Here is an 18,676-nt window from a genome sequence, read left to right as displayed (position 1 = left end):
GTCTCAGGGAGGATCCTGAGTTAGAGGCCAGGTTAGGTGACCTAGCGAGATTAGAAGAACAAAAAAATGTGAACCAAATCTGAAAGTATCTAAAGATCCAGGGATCTAAGAGAATCTAACCATAGACACTTTAAAAATGGTTTGGTCCTAAAGAATTAAAAAATGGTTTAGCAGTAGAAAAGGAACTCAAATAATTTACTGTATTCTTAGGTTAGAGACATTGTAGTTGATATCGTAAGATGACATAGTTCTGCCTGAATAAAGTATATAGTAAATGTAACTAAACATCTTTTTAGGATTTTGTAGTGGTGGAAATAAAAGGGGTGCCTGTTAATCAGTATGTGCTGGTACCTGTTCATATGGGTACACAGAGGCCAGAGTTCAACGGTGCTCTTCGGATGTCATCCACTTTGAGTCTTAGAACAGGCCCTCATTAGCCTGGAGCTTGCTACATGGTACTGTGTGGCCAGTCAGTCCCACAGATCCGCCTGTTTATTCTGTGCCCAGCTTTGTATGTGGATTCTGGGACCTGGCTTATCCAATGGCTGTAAAGAGATGCCATGACCACATAAAGGAAAACATTTAATTGGGGCTTGCTTACATTTAGGAAGTTTTTATTTTCATGGTGTGAAGCATCTAAGTAGACATGGTACTGGATAATGTAGTTGAGAGTTCTACATCTGGATCAACAGGCAGAAGGAAGAGAGGCACTGGGTCTGGATTTAGCATTTTGAAATCTCAAAGCCACCCCTAGTGACACACTTTCTCTAGCAAGGCCACACCTCTTAATGCTACTCTCCAGTCATTCAAATATATGAGTCTGGGAGCCATTTTTACTCAGACAACCATAGGTTCAAACTGAGATCCTCGTGCTTGTTTAGTAACCACTTTAGTAACTGATATCCCCTCAACCCACTTGATAATTTTTGTAGAATTTGATAACCACATAGAATTAAAGGCTAAGAATAGGTGGCACAATATTAAAGAATTACTATTTAGCACTGAGCACAAAGAAAAGGTGGCAAATTGAGTTGTTACTATAAACAACACATGAGCAAAGTTGAGAAATGTCAGGAACTAAATGAGGAAGCAGTTCCCTGTTATATAGGCATCAAATACTAGTATTAAAGAAGTCCTTATTTAGAATTCTTAAAACTTGGGAAGAAAAATAGTGGTAGATCAGTTAGCATTGAATTAAGAAAACATCAGCCTGAGAATTTTTTAGAACAGAATATGATACTGAGAATTTCTAATACAAAGGTATTAGACTGAAACAACCAAAAACAGGATGAAATAGAGCAATGAAAAGGAAAGAAAGCCAAGATAGGCCTATAATTCCAGCTATTCAGGAAGCTGAGGCAGGAGAATCATAAGTTCAAGACTAGCCTGGACAAATTAGTAAGACCTTTCCCCCCCAGATAACAAGAGCACTGGGGAGGAAAGTCAGTGGTAGAGTTTTTGTCTAGCATACCCAAAGCTGTAGAGTCTGGTCACCTGACTCCACCTACAGGAAAAGGAAAATAAAAGACAGTCTGCTGCCATCACCCTGTCCCCACTATTAAGCAGTTGCTATGCTGTCCTGCCTGGGTACTTCTGCTTTCCTCCTGCTTTCTCTTTACTCTCCAGAGCCTTCCATTGGCATAGTTAGCAGAAACTGGGCTGTGAAATGTCACACCCAGGTAGTGTAAACACAGAAAGAGGGCATGTATTTAAAAAAAAAATTGTTGTGTATTTTCAGTTATTTCTCAGCTTAAAGAAAGAAGTAAAACTTAATTCTGGGTAGTCTTTACCAACCTCACTGAGACTGGATGAGATACTCCTCTTTGTTCATGGTTTCCTTTGCCCATTTCACACTGTCAGTCTGGTAATCTCCATTTGTTTCCGAATCCCACAATTCTAGATTCTCATTAACTATCAGCAGTACCAGATAATATATAATTCTTTTAGAGCCATTTGGGCCCTTATGTAAGACTAAATCAAATAAAATAAGTCATCTATGATTTTTAGCATATGTATTAGGAGTAAGGTGGGTGTCTAAATTCTAATCCAAGCCTTTACTCTAGGCATATTTGATTGAAACCCATGTACTCTGTAGTGACTGACCACACTTTAAAATGCTTTATTTATTAATAAATACAAAAAGAAAGACATACCTTGTTTGTATATTATAGTAATCTAAAAATAAGAGAATTCCTTGAGTATACCAGTAATTATTCTAGTTCCAAATAGCTACTATATGTAATATGTCTTTTAATGTCATCACATGGAGTGTCCTGGCTTAACTCCCATACTGTGTGTTGTCTCTCATTTAAGGCATTTGTAGCTAGTTAATTTGTACTGTATTGTAATTTGGGCACATAAAGCACATGTACTTTATATTGAGCGCCAAACTCGTTTTCAAAGTAGCCATACCTGTTTACACTTCCATCAGGAGCACACCCATTGTTCCTTCCCCTTTCGTCAGCATAGTACAACTTAGGAATACACACACACACACACACACACACACACACACACAACAATAAAATCATTTTAAAAGGCTATGTTCCCAAATTAATCATTACCAAAACTATTGGTATGTATTTATTTTGGAACATGACATACAAAGAAACCCATAATTCAAAGCAAAATGGTAATTCAGAAAACATTAAGGAGGACATTTTGATACTTAAACAAAACTGCTATTAATATTGAATATTCACAGCATTTTGAATACTCTTGTATTGCTTTGCCTGAATTCTCTCTGTTAGCTGTGATGGCTGAAAGCCGTTCAAGTTAAATGCTATGGAAGTCAGATATAGTACCATTGTTCAGGTTCACTTACACTTCCATGGATTGATCTCTCAATTTCTTATACATGACTTGATAGCTTCATAAGTAAATTTTATAGTTGAATTAGGTTCTTCATTTTAAATTTATAGGTGAAATAAAAATTGAAAGTGGATCCGCTAGATGTCACTATAGGAAAGATGTCATATGTATACTGTCAAGGGTGCAGTTTTACAAGTAAATTCACTTTATATGAGACACATAGAATAAAAAGCCAGCTTTCTCAATTTTAATTATTTTACCATACTAAAGTTAAAATATTTTGATACTGGTATTTGCCTTTAATAAATTATGGTGACAGTATTATCTACTATAGTGAGCATTTAATATTTCATTGTGAGTTGTTAAAAGACTGGTTTGTCTTATAATACGAGATTGTCAGGGAATAAAAGGGTAGAAGCAGGATGACCAGTTGAGTCATTGAAATAATCTTAGCAAGAAGCAGTGCTGTTACGGGATAGGATGGTGGAGCAGTGAGTAAGTAAGTCATACCTCTGTTAAACTAGTGACAAAGAATATTGATAATGCCAGTATATTAGCTGCTTTTGACAGTGATAAGGTGGGGCTTGAAAACTGACAGCATGGCTGTTACTTGGTGGCTTTGCCACAACAGTTTAGTAATGTGGACTTGGCACAGTGTTTGGTAGATTAGGTTTAACAGAATGGGAATTGCTGAGGAAGCAAAGCTGCTTTTAAGGAATTTTCCTGCAAAGAAGAAGCAAGGGAATAATGTGGGAGTTAGGGAAGGAAAGAGAATAATAATACTTTTATTTTAAGATAGGATAAATAAATGCATGTATCCTAATGGTACATATATCCTAATGGGAGGATACACAAAAAGAAAAACCATAAAATAGGAAAGAAACTTGGGGGAGTGTATAATAGTAAAATGAAAGCATGGGGCTGCAGAGATGGCTCGGGTTACGATCACTGGCTGCTCTTCCAGAAGTCCTGAGTTCAGTTCCCATCAACCATGCGGTGGTTCACAACCATCTGTAATGAGATCTGATGCCTTCTCTCTTTTGGCACATGGGGTGTACATGCAGATAGAGCACTCATACATTCAATAAACTAAACAAAGAAGATAAACCTAGTCAAATATTTTGGAAGTTGAAATATGAGAATTGCCTTTTAATTTTTCTCAAAAAGTGAGTTTTAGTGGCCTTGACATGGAAAGCCTCATTGTAATTGTAGATGTTAAGAGGAAGGTAGGAATTGATTAGAAGATTGGGAGTTGAAGAAGTGGAGAGGACTGGTGGCAGACAATATTATTTACACTTATCAACCAAGTTGTAAAGGAGACAGGAAACATGGTGCCATAGTGAAGCAGAGGAGAGGTTCTGAGCTCTAGAGAGCCAGCGTTTGGAAGGAGAGATGGCTTAGGGATAGGTGCAAAGGGGGATCCTGAGGTTACTAATAAAGCAAGTGAACACAGACAGCTTGCCTCGTTTTAGAAGTTCTCACCTTAAAGCATAGCCATACATGGGAAGAAGGGCTAGAAAGTTGAGCTAAGGACACTTATTCCAATATTAAGATTTGTGATATCACAAAGTGTGGTATATATTTGGGTGTTTGGTGCATAGGTATGAATACTCATGTACATGGGGAGTCAGGGAGACACTGCGTGTCTTCCATTATCTCCCTCCTTAGTTTTGACAGTCTCTGACATGAATCATGTAGGCCCTGTTAGGCCAGCAAGCTCCTGGGGTCGTCCACTGGCTCCATCCCTTTAATGATGGGTTATAGATGGGAAACATTTGCAGTTTGCATGTGAAAGATGGAATAAGGCCATTTCTTACATGGAAGAATGGTGAGAGGTTTGAGGAGGGTTTTTGTGTCGTTTTTTGGGGGGCGGGGGTTTAAATGTATGGAGTTGTCTCTTGGGGTAGCTATTCAGAGGATGTTTTGGTATTCATGGTCATGTATTTGAAAGCTGCAGCTGTCAACAAGGAGTACTTGTGCCTCCTGAGAAACACTTGTCACTATTTGGAGACACCCTTAGCTGTCAGTGAATATGGACACTGGGCAACAGTTGTGATAGTTCAGTCATTCTCTCCCAGAGATAATTTTGCCCTAGGGGGCATTTGTGGTTTTATAAGCGTGCATAGTTTTACTGGTTTCTAGTGGGTTGAGGCTCAGGATGCTGTTAAATGTGCCACTGTGTAAGGTAACCCTCAGTAACAAAAGAACTACCTAGCCAAGTGGTACCAAGATTGAGCAGCACCAGATAAGCAGTCATTTTCAAAGTAAGCATATTGGAGTAAAAATAAGAAATTGTACATCACTGCACTGTGGAATGAGGATGTCAGGACCAGGTATACTGCAGTGGTGAGGAGTGCAGGCCCACATTAGGGGATGATCGATGGAAACCAGCAGGGGACATGGGAAAACAAACTTAGCTAGTACCAACATTTTCCCTGAAGGTGGCAAGGTGTACATATTGCTCCCTTCTTTCTCCTTCCTGTATCATGATGTATGTCAGGAAGACTGCTCTAAAATGACATTAGGCAACATTCTTGGCACAATGGGCTAAAAATGGGCCTTATTTTACTTAGAACTTTGAAATCCATTAAGTTGGAGGCCTTTGCATTAGTTACTCCCCTGATGCTGTGATTAAACATCAAGGCCAAGGCGGCTTATAGAGCGATTCATTTGGGCTTCTAGAGGGTTAAGATTCATCATGGCAAGGGAGGCATGTTAGCACAAGCTGGAGCAAGATGCTGAGGGCTCACATCTTGGATTGAAAGTAAAAAAACAGAGAAAGCAAACTGGGTATGTTACGTGACTTTCAGACCTCAAAGCCTACCCTCAGTGACAAGTTTCTTGTAAGCCTATCCGAACAGCAGGACCAACTGTAGAACAGTATTTACATATCTAAGCTGGTTGGGGACATTCTCATTCAAACTACCTCTACTATTTCATGTCTAAAAGGAATAGAGCCACTTTTCACTCCCCTTTCCTCTTCCTCCTGACCAGTTCAAGGTAATTTGATGATTTAAAGAAAGTGACTACCTTTTGCTTGGGTATAAAAGCTTGATATAAGGCTGTCTCAGTTAACATAGTGAATTCCAGGTAGCCAAGGCTACATAGTGAAACCCATCTAATAGTTCACTGTAATTATCTTATACATTGTAAAAAGTTTAATTACAGTGAACTATTTGATATTTTCTTCTAACTCACTGAATCCACTTTCATGAAACATTGTACAAAGCAATGTTGAACATTCTATTGAACATGATATTCAGCGTAATAAAGATAGTATAGATTAAAAGGTAGAGCTGGGGATATGGTTCAGTTGGTAAAATGTTTGCCTTTAAGGGTGAGCTTAACCCTAACCTTCACATAAAAGCTGGTTTGTAAAGTGTGCACCTGTTATTTGTGCACAGGGAAGAAGAGGCAGGCAGGTCCCTGGAGCTCAGTGCCCAGCAGCTTTGCTGATTCATAGGCTCTGGGTTCAGTGGGTTCTCTGTCTCAAACAAACACCAGCAAGAACCAGTGTGGAAAACTGTTAGAAAACGCTTGACACCAACCTTTGGCCTCCACATATATGCACATGTGCCCATAGGGCATGTGCGTATGTATACACTACTAAAGAAGAGGAGGGTTTTGATTTGGAAGGAATATTCTTTGAAAGAAATAAAACCAATTTAGTATTTAGTATAGTTTAGCATTTTATACAAGATATGTTTGTCTTACTGACTTTGGCCTCTAATAAGAAACTGTTACACCTGTAACTTGTAACTCCCTGGGAAGCTGACTGGGATACAAGCTAGTGTGAGAATAGGTAGGAGTCAGGACAGGCACTGAGCTCTAGTTCTGTTTAGGGTTTTAGAATGGAAGTGAGCAATAAGGTATCTTCTTTTTCTTGGTGGAAATATCATTACTTTTAATTTTTTTATCATGTATATATGTCTGCAATTTAGCAGAGAAAAAGGAATATTGTAGGTAGAGGGGAAGGGGGTTCTGAGCAGTTCTGACAGTATTCTTTGTTTGAAGTCTATTTACTCTAGCTTCTAGGTTTGAGCCTGATTTCCTGACACTAAGTTGGAACAGTAGCTGGTTCTGTATGTGGTGTTTGCTGAGTTAACTTTTCAGTCACATGTCATACATACAGCTGAACAATCAGTTAAGAGTTGATAGTAAAGTTTTGTTGAATCTTAAAGGAGAAAAAAATGTGATTTATATAGTAATTTTCTTAAGTGGTTAATTTACTGATTAACTTTAGTCTAATGGTTAAAACTGTTTTAAATATTTTCTTTGTATTTCTAATAGGATTTGATTCAACTTGAAGGACAAAACCTTCATTAATTTAAAAATAATGGTCTAGATATTTATGTGTTTTTCAAACACTGCAATTAATTTAAGCTTAGAATATGTACCTTAAAAGTCTTAAAAAGAACATTAGCATAGCTTTGAATCAAGTGTAAATATTGGAAGTTATATGTAAAAATATTTTTCCCCATCTTGCTTATATAATTTTTAATATGTGAAACCAGGGGGACAGGAGCTATAAACTCAGCTGAGTGAACCTTTGTTGTTCCAAGTTACCAATGTGAGAACCATGTGAACCTGCACCTGTTGGCATCTATGAGCAAACCAGCCTTGCTGAACCCCAGGCCTCTACTTCAGCCTTTTACTGGAACTAAATGATGTTGCCATTTTTATTTTTAGGTTTGCTGGCATGGGTAATCTCATTAAGGTGCTAACCAGGGACATAGACCACAATGCAGCACATTTTTTCTTGGACTTTGAAAGTAAGTCTCTCTAGCCCTTCACAGCTGGTGCACAATGGTAAAGGTGGAAGATGAATTATACTCACACCACAGTGAAGGCCAGCCAGGAATTTGTTAATTAAACATGGGAATCAAACAAAGGTTGCATGATTTTTTTTCCCTTAATTGTAGGCAAACATCACCATCATATGTATAATTCTTTAGTTTCTCATTTGCTAAAATCATGTTGAGTCTGTAGCCAGTGGTGTCCTTTCATTAGTCCATGAAGCAAGTAGCCTTATGATGAATATTCTAATAGTATGCTTTAGTGACTATGCCAAAGTCTATTCTCTTATCTTACAGTAATTTGCCTTAAGAAATAAAATCTGTGCTGCATATCTAAAACGAATACTTTAAATAGCTTCCATAAATTTTACAATCAGATTTGGTGAGAAATACCCGCTATATTCTTTGGCATAAAGGAAGTAATTTTTACATTTTAAAATGAGATGTGAAGGTGAGCTTCGGCCAAACTTTAATATTTGGCCCTTAAAAAAACTTGTTTAGAAGGTTTGATGTGAATAATTCTTGATCAGAATTTTTTTTTTTCAGAATACTAGCACTATTGGAATACTTAAAGAATTTTTCATTATAAGGCCATTAATGAAACTTGTCTTGGGAGAATTTTGAGAAGAATTAGAGCAACAGTTGTACCATTATGTACAGGAAAAGCCATATTTCACCTCTAGGTCCAACACATCAACACCTTGAGAACCCGGTTTGCTGTCTGCCAGAGCACAGTCTGGGTAACCTGAAGGATGAATTCATGGCCTAATGAACATTTTCCCTGTTATTATTTTTTTCTTTAAGTCAATTTCAGATGTTCTTTTTATAAAGGGGTATTTTCTCTTTCTCATTCTTGTCTTGACAGGTACCTTAACATGGGGAATCTTCTTAAAGTTTTGACATGCACAGACCTTGAGCAGGGGCCAAATTTTTTCCTTGATTTTGAAAGTGAGAAGATGATTTTATATCTATTTCTCTTTGCCTGCAGTAGACTGCGTTTGTCTTGCACTAATGAATGTTTCCACTTTGCCATCTTTTTAACTGCTTTGCATGACTGAGCTATGAATTGTTTGATTAAAACTTCTGGTGCCTTCTAGAACTGAATCATTTTATAAAGTGAATTATAGTAATAAAGTGTCTCTTTAAATTTCCAGCAGATTATATCTCCTAATTGGCAATTATTTTATTATTTAAGCCCCATAATAATGAAAACACTTATGAAAAAATTAAGGAAAAAAAAATCTAGTACCTCCATGTCTGCTAATAAGAGCAGTATTTGAGGGAAAATTGTATTACAGTTGAGAAAAATTCCTTTTGTATATATAAAATACTTTAAACTTGGATCAGTTCATGAAGGCTATTCAGAGCTCAGTAATTTGGGCATACTATTAAAAGGTAAGTGTGAACCTAAATTATGGAATTTTTACAGATAATTTGAGAAGTTAAAATTATTTTGTGTATTTCAGGAATTCATTTTATTCTGACTCTGAGTAAAAAGAAAAGAAAAATAATAGGTTCACAGACCTTTAAGTAATCTGCCTTGTATCTGTTCTGTGTTGCATGACTGTGTTGTGGGCTGAGAGCGGCAGGTAAGTCGTTGAGCTCTGTGCATGCTCTGCTTTGGCTTCGGCTGCCAGGATTGCTTCAGCTTGTCTGATTGTTAAATTGAGAAAAATGATTTTTAAATTGATGTTATAGTGTGAATGTTGCTATTTTAACGGATAATTAGAAAATTGTTAGGAAAGGGTGAAGAGATGTTTGTAATCATGTGTTTTGTTATATTTGAACAGATTTTTAAGTACTGAAATTTTTAGACTTCCTGATTTTGAAAAACAAATATCTTGAAAAGAGAGTCATTTGTTTTTCACCTTCAATATAATTTTTATTCTATTTTATGGCCCATTTCCACAGTTTATCATTTAAGCCAGGGAAATGATTGATGTATACATATGTATGTACGTACATACATACATACATACATACATACATACATACATACATACATATTTCCATTTTGTAGAATACTTTGTAGTCTCTGATATGTTCCTACTTTTAGTACATTTGTACAAAAATCTGTTGCAGTCTGAGTGCTGTGTGTAGACTAATAAAGGAAGAAAGCCAAAATCAAGACCATTAAAATTGTTGGGATTATAGGGAAAGTGCATCAGATGAGTATTAGTTTTCTTGACCCTTCTCAACAATTGGACAGTGCTGTTCTAAGTGCATGTTCAGCATGGATTTTAATCAGCTTGAGGATGTTGAGCAGACTGCTGATGTAAAGAATGTTCTTCCAGATGAGGCAACTTACATTAAAGCTGTATTAGTTTATTTGCTCTGTTTGAAACTTGGTCCTCTATATTTTTCTGCTCTTCTGTCTTCTTTTTCCTTTGTACCAAATGTCTTAAATTTGCAGAATCTTGGCTTTGATATAGTCAAGATCTTGTTCAAGACTTGGCACTTGATGTTTTTATAAAAGCATTTTTTAAAATTAAAGTATGAACCATAATTTAAATGTAGAACTTGAAAAGATTACTAGATCTTGGTTTGCAGGGCTGAGGTGGGGACATTTCCATCATTAGCTTCACATTTTAAATACCTAGTACAGTGGTAGGAAAAGGTTCAAGTTACAACAAAAATAAACAATACTGTACAACTGTGTGTAAGCCTTTAAAAGTAAACTTTAAAAGCTAATTTTTTAAAAAATGTGTGTTTTGCCTTCATCATATCTGCGCACACATTTGTGTGATGCTGGTATATACCAGAAGATGGCATCAGCTCCCCTGGAACTGGAGTTTGCAGGTAGCACTGAGCTGCCCGTGTAGATGCTAGGAATTGGGTTGGGTTCTCTGGACGAGCAATAAGTGCTCTCAACCACTGAGTCAACTCTCCATCTTAGAACATTTTAAATAATATTTGTTGCTTGTATACCGTAAAAGAGGCCTCAGTGAAGACACACTGTACCAGGCTAGAATTTGCTCCTTAGAATTCAGGTGCTTACATTTTCTTTGGCTTCTGATACTTGTGGAATCTTAATTTTATCTTATACATTTTTAATATTTTTCCTCTTTCTAAAAAAATACTCAGTTTTGAATTTGGAAACTTTATTATTAAGCTACTGTAAAGACCATTAGATAACTTCTTTAACTGCTAGCTGTTTTGTACTAGATCTACCAATTCTTTGCTGTTTTAATACAGCCGCATTATTTGATTAAAGTAGTTAGAGCTATCATATTTTTCTAGATGTGGAATAATATTCAGGTCACCAAAGTAATTCAGATCTCTTATTCCAGTCATCCTTGTTGGTTAGCCCCAGCTGCACACAACATCGTTTCATATACAATCCCTGAGGACAGTGGGAAGAAGCAGCAACATGCACAGTGGCGTTAAGACAGATGCCATTCTGTGTTCAGCTTTTGGGCATCAGAATGTACCAAATTATATAATCTCATGCTTTTAAAACATAATTTTGTGGTGCTTAATAATTTATTGTATAAATGAAAACTGTCAAAGTCATTATTCCCTTAACCCACACCCCCTTTCCAGGTTTCCACTTGAGTCCATGTACACTTGGAGCTCACGTCATGTAGACCAGCCAGCAGGCTAGATATGCAAAGGCTGTTGTTTCACTGCTGCCAAGGGCACCTCAGTCTGTCTAGTAGAATAGAGGAAAGTGAAGAATCACAATTTCATTTACATATTTACATTTAGGGTGTAGAGCAGAAGGTGTAAGAGTTGGGTAAGATGATGCTAGAGGTGGGTGTTGGAGAGCAACTCTGAAGTAACTACAGCTCAGGAAGGTTACTATGGAAGCAGCAACTTGCACAGTGGTTTTAAGATGGATACCATTCTGTGCTCAGCAAAACGTAGTCTTTAAATGCAGGAATTCTTTTTACGTTCTGTTAAGGTAATGAGTTCAGAATTGTTCCATAATATTTGGCAGCAGATATGCAAATAACAACATATTTTAAAGTAACATGCCAAAATGGCAGCATTGTATAGCTTCTTCGAATTCTTAGAGTTACCTACTGTTAGATTGTTAATAGCGCGTTCTAGTAAATCTTCAGCAACCGTTATGTCCGTGGTTCATACAGTTCTCATTCATAAAACAGAGGAGGGACTTGTTTTGTGCCCCTTCTCAGCCTGGAAGCTTAGTATTTGTTACACTTGATTTATGTATATCAAAACAAGTCAAAATAGAGTTTTTATAAAAATGGTTATAAGCGAGAAATAGGATTTCCCTTTTCTGCTTGTCTAGAGTGCCTGCCCACTAAGTCATATATTTCTTCTCAAGTTTTGTGTTACCTGTCTTCCCTCGTAAAAAAAAAAAACAAAACATAACACTCACTTTTAAGGCTAATGTTATTTTTTTCCAGTTAATTTCTTACATAATTTCAGTACCTTTTGCCTTATTCTAGGAAAAATCTGCTAGGTACTGAGCTTATGTACTGTGCCAGTGGGGTACAGTATGTATTTTGGTTCCTAACTTCATGGAACTTAGGTAGATGGGCCTTAAATATTTACTGAATAAATGATTGTAAGGTTGGAGCTGTAAGTCTCATATATTATAATTGTAATTTTTATGTTGATTCCTTTTATTTCTCTTTTCATATTACAACCCCCCCCCCCACTATCTTCTATTAGTGATTACTTTCAGTGATTCTTTGCTAGAATATTCTAGGGAATTTCTTCTACCTGGTAGGAAATTGCAATGATATGACTAAAATACTTATTAATTTTGCCTTCAAACAAGAAGAGCAATTGGAACATGTCTTAATTTTTATTTAATAAAATACACATTTAAGTATGATGAACAATGACTGTTTTCCCTCAGTAGGTACATTGTTTTACATTCAAATGAGTATCATTTTGTTAACAGGCTGTGTGGGATGTCTTCCTTGGAAAAGTAAAGCTATGAAAAATCAAAGTGACAAGTCTTGGTTGCATTATATAGAAAATGCCTTTTTTTTTTTAAAGAAATGCTTTATTTTATATGTTTTTTTCTTCCTCTCTAGTATTTCACCCTTTGCATGATTTGCTTTCAGTAAAGCAATGCTTACTTGTCTGCTCTTTCTGTCTGTCTTCATTTCTACAGCAGTCTTCAGCAGCTTTCAAAATTATAAATGTGACTTTCCTGTGACAGTCTAAAAGATGTTTGATCAGTGTGGTGCTGGGTGTTTTTCCCTCTAAGGGAAACTTGAATCTTCTCCTTTACTTTAAATTTCTTGGTACTCATTAAACCTTACTAGTTATTAACTACTTACAAGGTCTATTTAAATCTCCTGGATAATGTTTTGTTTGTATGTAAACTCAATGTCACATTTTTATGTTACTAGCCTAGTGACCACACCAAAATACATATTTTAGTCTTGAAATGATACAGATGCCTTCACTATGTGGTAAATAAAATACTGTCCTTTGTCATGAGATCTCACCTCATAACTGCAAACTGTGTCTGTAGTTCCACAGTCCATATGAGACAGAACTGAACTTTAATTTTGCATGTACAAAGTATTTCTTTATGCTGCATCTGGTGTAAGTATAAAAGTGATGGGTGTGCTTTTTAAGTGGTGTTCCTAATTATTGCTTTGAAAATATGGTCTGGCTATATATAGAAACAGTATTGCTTTAAAATGACAACCTGATACTTATAAATCTAGACAATTATCTACAATTAAGTATTTGCTCTTTGTAGAACATTTGTAACTTTGAACACCATCTTTTAATATTTCTGTTGGTTTCTCTTTTAATTATTGCATTTTTATTTTTAAAGAGTAATGAAGGAAACAAATATTTACACAGATTTTTGAAATTGGCTTTTCACACTTGTGTTTTCTTGTAGTGCTGTCTTATGTATTAATTTAAACTTGGGTAATGTAATTGTTCATCTTAAACACGTTTTATATTATTGACTAGTTGGCAGATAATAGGGGGAACTGAATCACAATTTACCCAAAATATAAAATATAGAATTTCAGATGTTTTTACATTCAATCTCATGTTTGAAATACAGTTTTCTAAGTAAGGGGACAAGTGAGTATAAAGTCTAGCAAGCAGTTTTATACTAATTGATAAACAGTGAGTCTGGTCAGAAATATTCTGAATTCATCTTTTAAATTTGGAGTAGCTCTCTTTTCCCTAGAAATAAAGTTAACATGGAGGAATCCTGCCAGCATGGTTCTTTCTTAAGGCATTATTTTGCATACTCTATACCGTATGTGTAGTATTGAGTGTGCTCTAGTTGGAAAGATTTATGAAATACTCTTTGCTTGAGAAGTCCACTCTTTTTGCCTCAAAATAGAAAGGAATATATTTAAAAGATTTACCCTTAGAGGAAATAAATAACCATGCTATTAAAAGTGAAATTTTTGTTACCTTTTGTCTGACAGAGAGAAACCCAGATTTTGTCATCTTTCAACATAGGTTTTCTAGTTAGCACCACTGGTGGTAAAGATGCTTGTGTGTTTGTACCCCTGATTATAATATTTATAACTGTAATTACTCCTTTGTTTTTTTCCCCCTCAATCCTAGATACGTAGAAAATCAGTTTTTGCTTTGTCATTTCAGAATTGCAGCAGTGATCATGTAGCTGAAAGTACCTTGCTTCAGCTAAGCTGCTCAGGAGCTCTGAAGTGGTTTTGTGGTTTGAACTCCTGTACAGGAATCTTGGCCCTCACACTCACTGATAGAGAAGTTAGGTGATATTGCCATAGGCTTGGTCTTAAGCATATTATCCTCTCTCATAACCTCATATGGTCCCAGTTGTTCAGACATTTTAAAATGGCCCCTAGCAAGTCTCAGTTGTTAAAACTAAAATGAGCTGTATAGGAAAATGAAGTAGCCTTTAAACTATAGATTAGCAAGATGCTTTAATAGGTAGACTTCATTTTATTGCATTTAAATAAAATAGTGATGCTTCATTTGTTTCGTTAGTGACAGTGAGGCATGCAGTACAAAAATGTGATTATTAAGCATATCAAATACTGATGGGCTTTTTAGTAATCCCAGCATTCAGACTGAGGCAGGCTTACAAGTTTAAGGGGCAGTCTGGGGTACATAATATGCTAAAGGCCAGTCTGTACTGTGTAGTGAGACTATCTAAACAAACAAACAAACAAAACCCTGTAAGTAGTACCAATCTAAATTTTAATTAGAATTCTCCAGATTGGTTCAATATACCACCATAATTTGTAAATTAAATTAGATTAAACATATAATAATATTTCCTTTTCTCTTGCTTCCTTATAGTTTGTATAAATTTGAAATTGGTTTAAATGTGTTTTCTATAAAGTGTAAAATTTATATTTAATAATATCTAACTCATTCTTAGAAATTGGGTTTATTGCTTTTAGTTAATACATGTATTAAAATATTCATGCCACTGTAAATTTTCTTGTGCTTTCATGCTGTTTAGATGCCCAGCCTACAGAGTCTGAGAAGGAAATATATAATCAGGTGAATGTAGTGTTAAAAGATGCAGAAGGCATCTTGGAGGACTTGCAGTCATACAGAGGAGCTGGCCATGAAATAAGAGAGGTAACGTGCTACAAAGGAGAAGTGCTATGTACTTGTATATGATTTATTTGGCATCTGTTTGTTATAGTCACATGAAAATTAGGTTCTTTGGGAACTATTTATTTATGTTTTCCTCTTTCGAGAAAGAATATTGCTTTCTGGCTCCTCTCCCCAGCACCCTTCCACCTCCTGCTCTATTTTTCAATTCCTAAGCTTCCTAGAGAATGTGAAAACACCCAAGATAGTTCACCTCCACACCCCCCCCCCCAATAGTCTTAATGCTACAAGTGTGAAGTGAGGTATCTCTCTACCCTCTGTTCTCATCTCTGAATTGGCCTCCCTACTGCATTCCTATTTTTCAGAAACCAAAACTCCCCTGCTTCTGTCTTTATTCTCAAGTTCCAGTCTAGGACTTTACTCTCTTTATGTTTTCTCTTAATTACACCTTTGTTTGGTTTTCTTTCCTCTGCTCTCTGATACAGTGTTCAGACATCTTGCCTCTAGACCTGCATTTCTCCTCACATTTCTTGAAGGCAATGCCTATGCTTCGTTCCTGCCCTCCTTGTACAGAGGTCATCAAAGACCAGTCTTTTGGGCTCCAGTCGATTATCCTCTGACGTCTAGAGTAGTGGCACCTCAGAGTAAAATGCAGAAAGAAGAGGATACTGTGGTTACTTGCTAGCTCTTTAGTGTGAGGGAGGAGAGACACCAAAAAATGACTCAGTCTTTTCCTGTTTGCGACCAACCTGTCTTGCAGAACGATCTCATCTTTGCTTTGGTGTGGAGTGCCCTTTATTTCTTTCCTTCACATGTCAGCAACCTATTTCCCCCTAACTCTTTGTTCCTAGTACTTTACATGTGTGATGTTTATGGTACTCATGAACCTCAGAAAAAATAGTGGAGACTTGGTGTTTATGTTTATACCACTCACTGGCCAAGCTCCAGCGTTAAACTCCAGTTCTTACGTATTCAGTGCCTAGCAAGGTGTAAACTTTTGAGCAAATCAATACTGGAGCTGTGGACTAAACTTACCGCTTTCATTCTAAATCTTAACATTTTTGTGAACGAAAGACTGTGACTATTACTATGAAATCAGATACTGAAAACATTTAAATATAATTTGAAACTCAGACATGGAAACAAAACAAAAATAGCTTTACTAACTACTCAGAAAATTGTTCTTTCCTTATAAGTCAGAAGAATTCACAGATTATTTTAAAATGAGTTTGATGTTAATCTTCATGTTGATTAAATATAGATGAAATCTTACATCATGGTTACTTTTTTTTTTCAGTTACTTTGTATAGTAGATGAAGCAAAAATAAAACTCATTCACTACAAAGACACTTATGTATTTTTCTCCCTATAGGCAGAACTCTTAGGATTAAAAAAAGTTTAGTAATTTTTCAATCAGAAGGGTTTCTCTGTTTGTGTGGGAAAGGCTTGTTCCCTAGTCTCATGTACACTTCATTGACTTCTTGCTTAGATGGAGTTAATTTCTTGAAGAGAGTATCATGGTAGGAATGTTTATATAGGTCATTTCAGAAAGGCCACATGGGGCTGTGATGCCAGAAACTCTGAATACCATGGCCAAAGATTGGAGTTCTCCACATGTCCTAGGTATGTAACAGAGCTGATTTCTGAGGGCTATAGCTACATATAATTCACATTATTCCACATTTTTTGATGTGGAAAAGTAGACATGTTTTAAAGTATATGTGTGTGTATACATTTAAAGGCTTGTGTAGGGAAGCAAAAATATAACCATAGAGCACTAAAGAACATAAAAGTATAAGAGGGAAGATATAGAACAGTGTAAGACCTTATCAGGCCTTGAGATATCCTGTGCCTTGAACTATCACTAACTGTTTGGTAAAGGGCTTGAGGAGAAAGAAGTTATGCTCATACCTATAATCTGAGCATGTGAGGCTAAGGCAAAAGAATGCCCTGAGTTTTGAGGCCAGCCTAGGCTACTGAGTATGACCCTATCTTCAATTAAAGCAAAATAACCCAACCAAACAAATAACAAAAGGAAATTAAAGATGGGAGTATGTAAGTAAAATAATATAAAATATGAGCTGGGAAGCATATCGTCTGTGGGTTGGACAGATGTAGACAGTGTTGAGGCAGTTGAAGTTTCAAGAAACATGGGGGCTGGAGAGAAGTGTATATAGTGAATTAACGTACACAGCCCATTTATTTACTTATTTGCACCTAATTTATTCACAAATAATTAAAATCTGAGTTTAATTTAATTTGCCTTCTTGAGCTTTGTTTTTGTGTGGGTAGATTGAATACTAGTGCCTTGTGCCTTCCTTACAAGGCAGCTCCTGCTAGAGTTACAGAGTTTTGTCTTTCAGATGCTAACGTTGGGTTATTTAAGATGTTAGAGAAAGCAAAGCAGGTTCTTAGAGGAAAAACTACAGTGAGTTTGATAGTTTGAAAAGGCATCTGTAGGCAGAAGGAAGGTTAAGTAGGGATCAGAGATGGCATAATGGGGTGAAGGACCAACACTGACAGGCCCGTGTATATTCAAGAGCCCCAGCTTTGTCTTGATTTCTTCCCTTCAGATCTGAAACTGGGTTGTTTTGTTTGTTTGTTTTTTATCCTCAAAGAACTTGGAATCCAGGAAAGCATCTTAGTTCTAAACAATGAGTATTTGCAATATTTCTAAATTGCATTTTTCAGGTTGATTCAGGTTTCCTTTGGCCAGGTCTCTTAGAGCTAGTGTGGACCGTGAAAGTTGAATTATAGCTTCTTGGCCCTTTCTCAGAGTTGGAATTTTCATTACTTTGTTTCTTCCTGAAGGCATACCAAAAGTGTCTCTACAATAGAAGAACAGTATGAAACATTTTCTTTTTGTGGAGCTGAATGACACTAAGTTGCAATATAGCTAATAAACAATGTTGATTTTATTATTGTCTGTTGGGGGAAAAATTGTCCAAACTTGGAATTTCTGTGTCTCCCATTCTATACTTTAAACATCCAGATCTCTTTCATTTGCTACAACTTAAAAAAAAAAAAAAAAAAAAAAAAGACTGTTGTAACTTTTAATCCTAACTTTTTGTTTCTTGGATTTTTTTAAAGGCAATCCAGCATCCTGCTGATGAGAAGTTGCAGGAGAAGGCATGGGGTGCAGTCGTCCCACTAGTAGGCAAATTAAAGAAATTTTACGAATTTTCTCAGAGACTAGGTAAGCTTAAAACTTTGTAGTTTTTACTTGCCTGGTAAGAAAACATGCTTATTGGGTTCAGAATTATTTAGATGACTTTTTACAATACTAAGGTTGGCTTTGTATCTGCTGTGCAGGTACAATAGGTGCATGAGCACATGGTGTCGTACTCATAATTATTTTCTCAGGCTTTTGAATTATTTAGACTTTTCCTCAGCAAGTTGAGATTTACAGAAGGAGATCTGATTTCTTTGCATGCTTAAGGATCTCATCATAACAAACTACTTGGGCCGATTACAGGCTGTTTTGAATCCCCATCCCTCATGTTGGAGTAGAACTCAGACTTTTTGTTTGGTAATCAAGTGCTTGCCACTGAGTGGCATCG

At 36.3% G+C, this 18,676-nt stretch overlaps 1 protein-coding gene across 5 annotated transcripts in view; it reads left to right on the top strand.

Moving 5' to 3' along the window:
• CYRIB (CYFIP related Rac1 interactor B) overlaps window positions 1–18,676 on the top strand; it is a 93,294-nt gene that overhangs the window by 53,399 nt on the left and 21,219 nt on the right. For 4 of the 5 annotated variants that reach the window (XM_080939774.1, XM_080939775.1, XM_080939773.1 and 1 more), the window contains 3 exons: window positions 8,473–8,555; window positions 15,019–15,140; window positions 18,207–18,312. In XM_080939774.1, coding sequence (XP_080795900.1) covers window positions 8,483–8,555; window positions 15,019–15,140; window positions 18,207–18,312 — 301 coding nt within the window. In that variant the 5' untranslated portion in view covers window positions 8,473–8,482. Of the gene's footprint in view, window positions 1–7,500; window positions 7,584–8,472; window positions 8,556–15,018; window positions 15,141–18,206; window positions 18,313–18,676 lie in introns of all 5 variants that reach the window. The other variant, XM_080939777.1, reaches the window with a different exon arrangement.

The sequence above is a fragment of the Micromys minutus genome (assembly GCF_963924665.1).
Source record: "Micromys minutus genome assembly, chromosome: 27".
NCBI classification, from domain to species: Eukaryota; Metazoa; Chordata; class Mammalia; order Rodentia; family Muridae; genus Micromys; species Micromys minutus.
The sequence above is the reverse complement of the archived record's forward strand: the minus strand, read 5'-3'. Positions and strand labels throughout refer to the sequence as shown.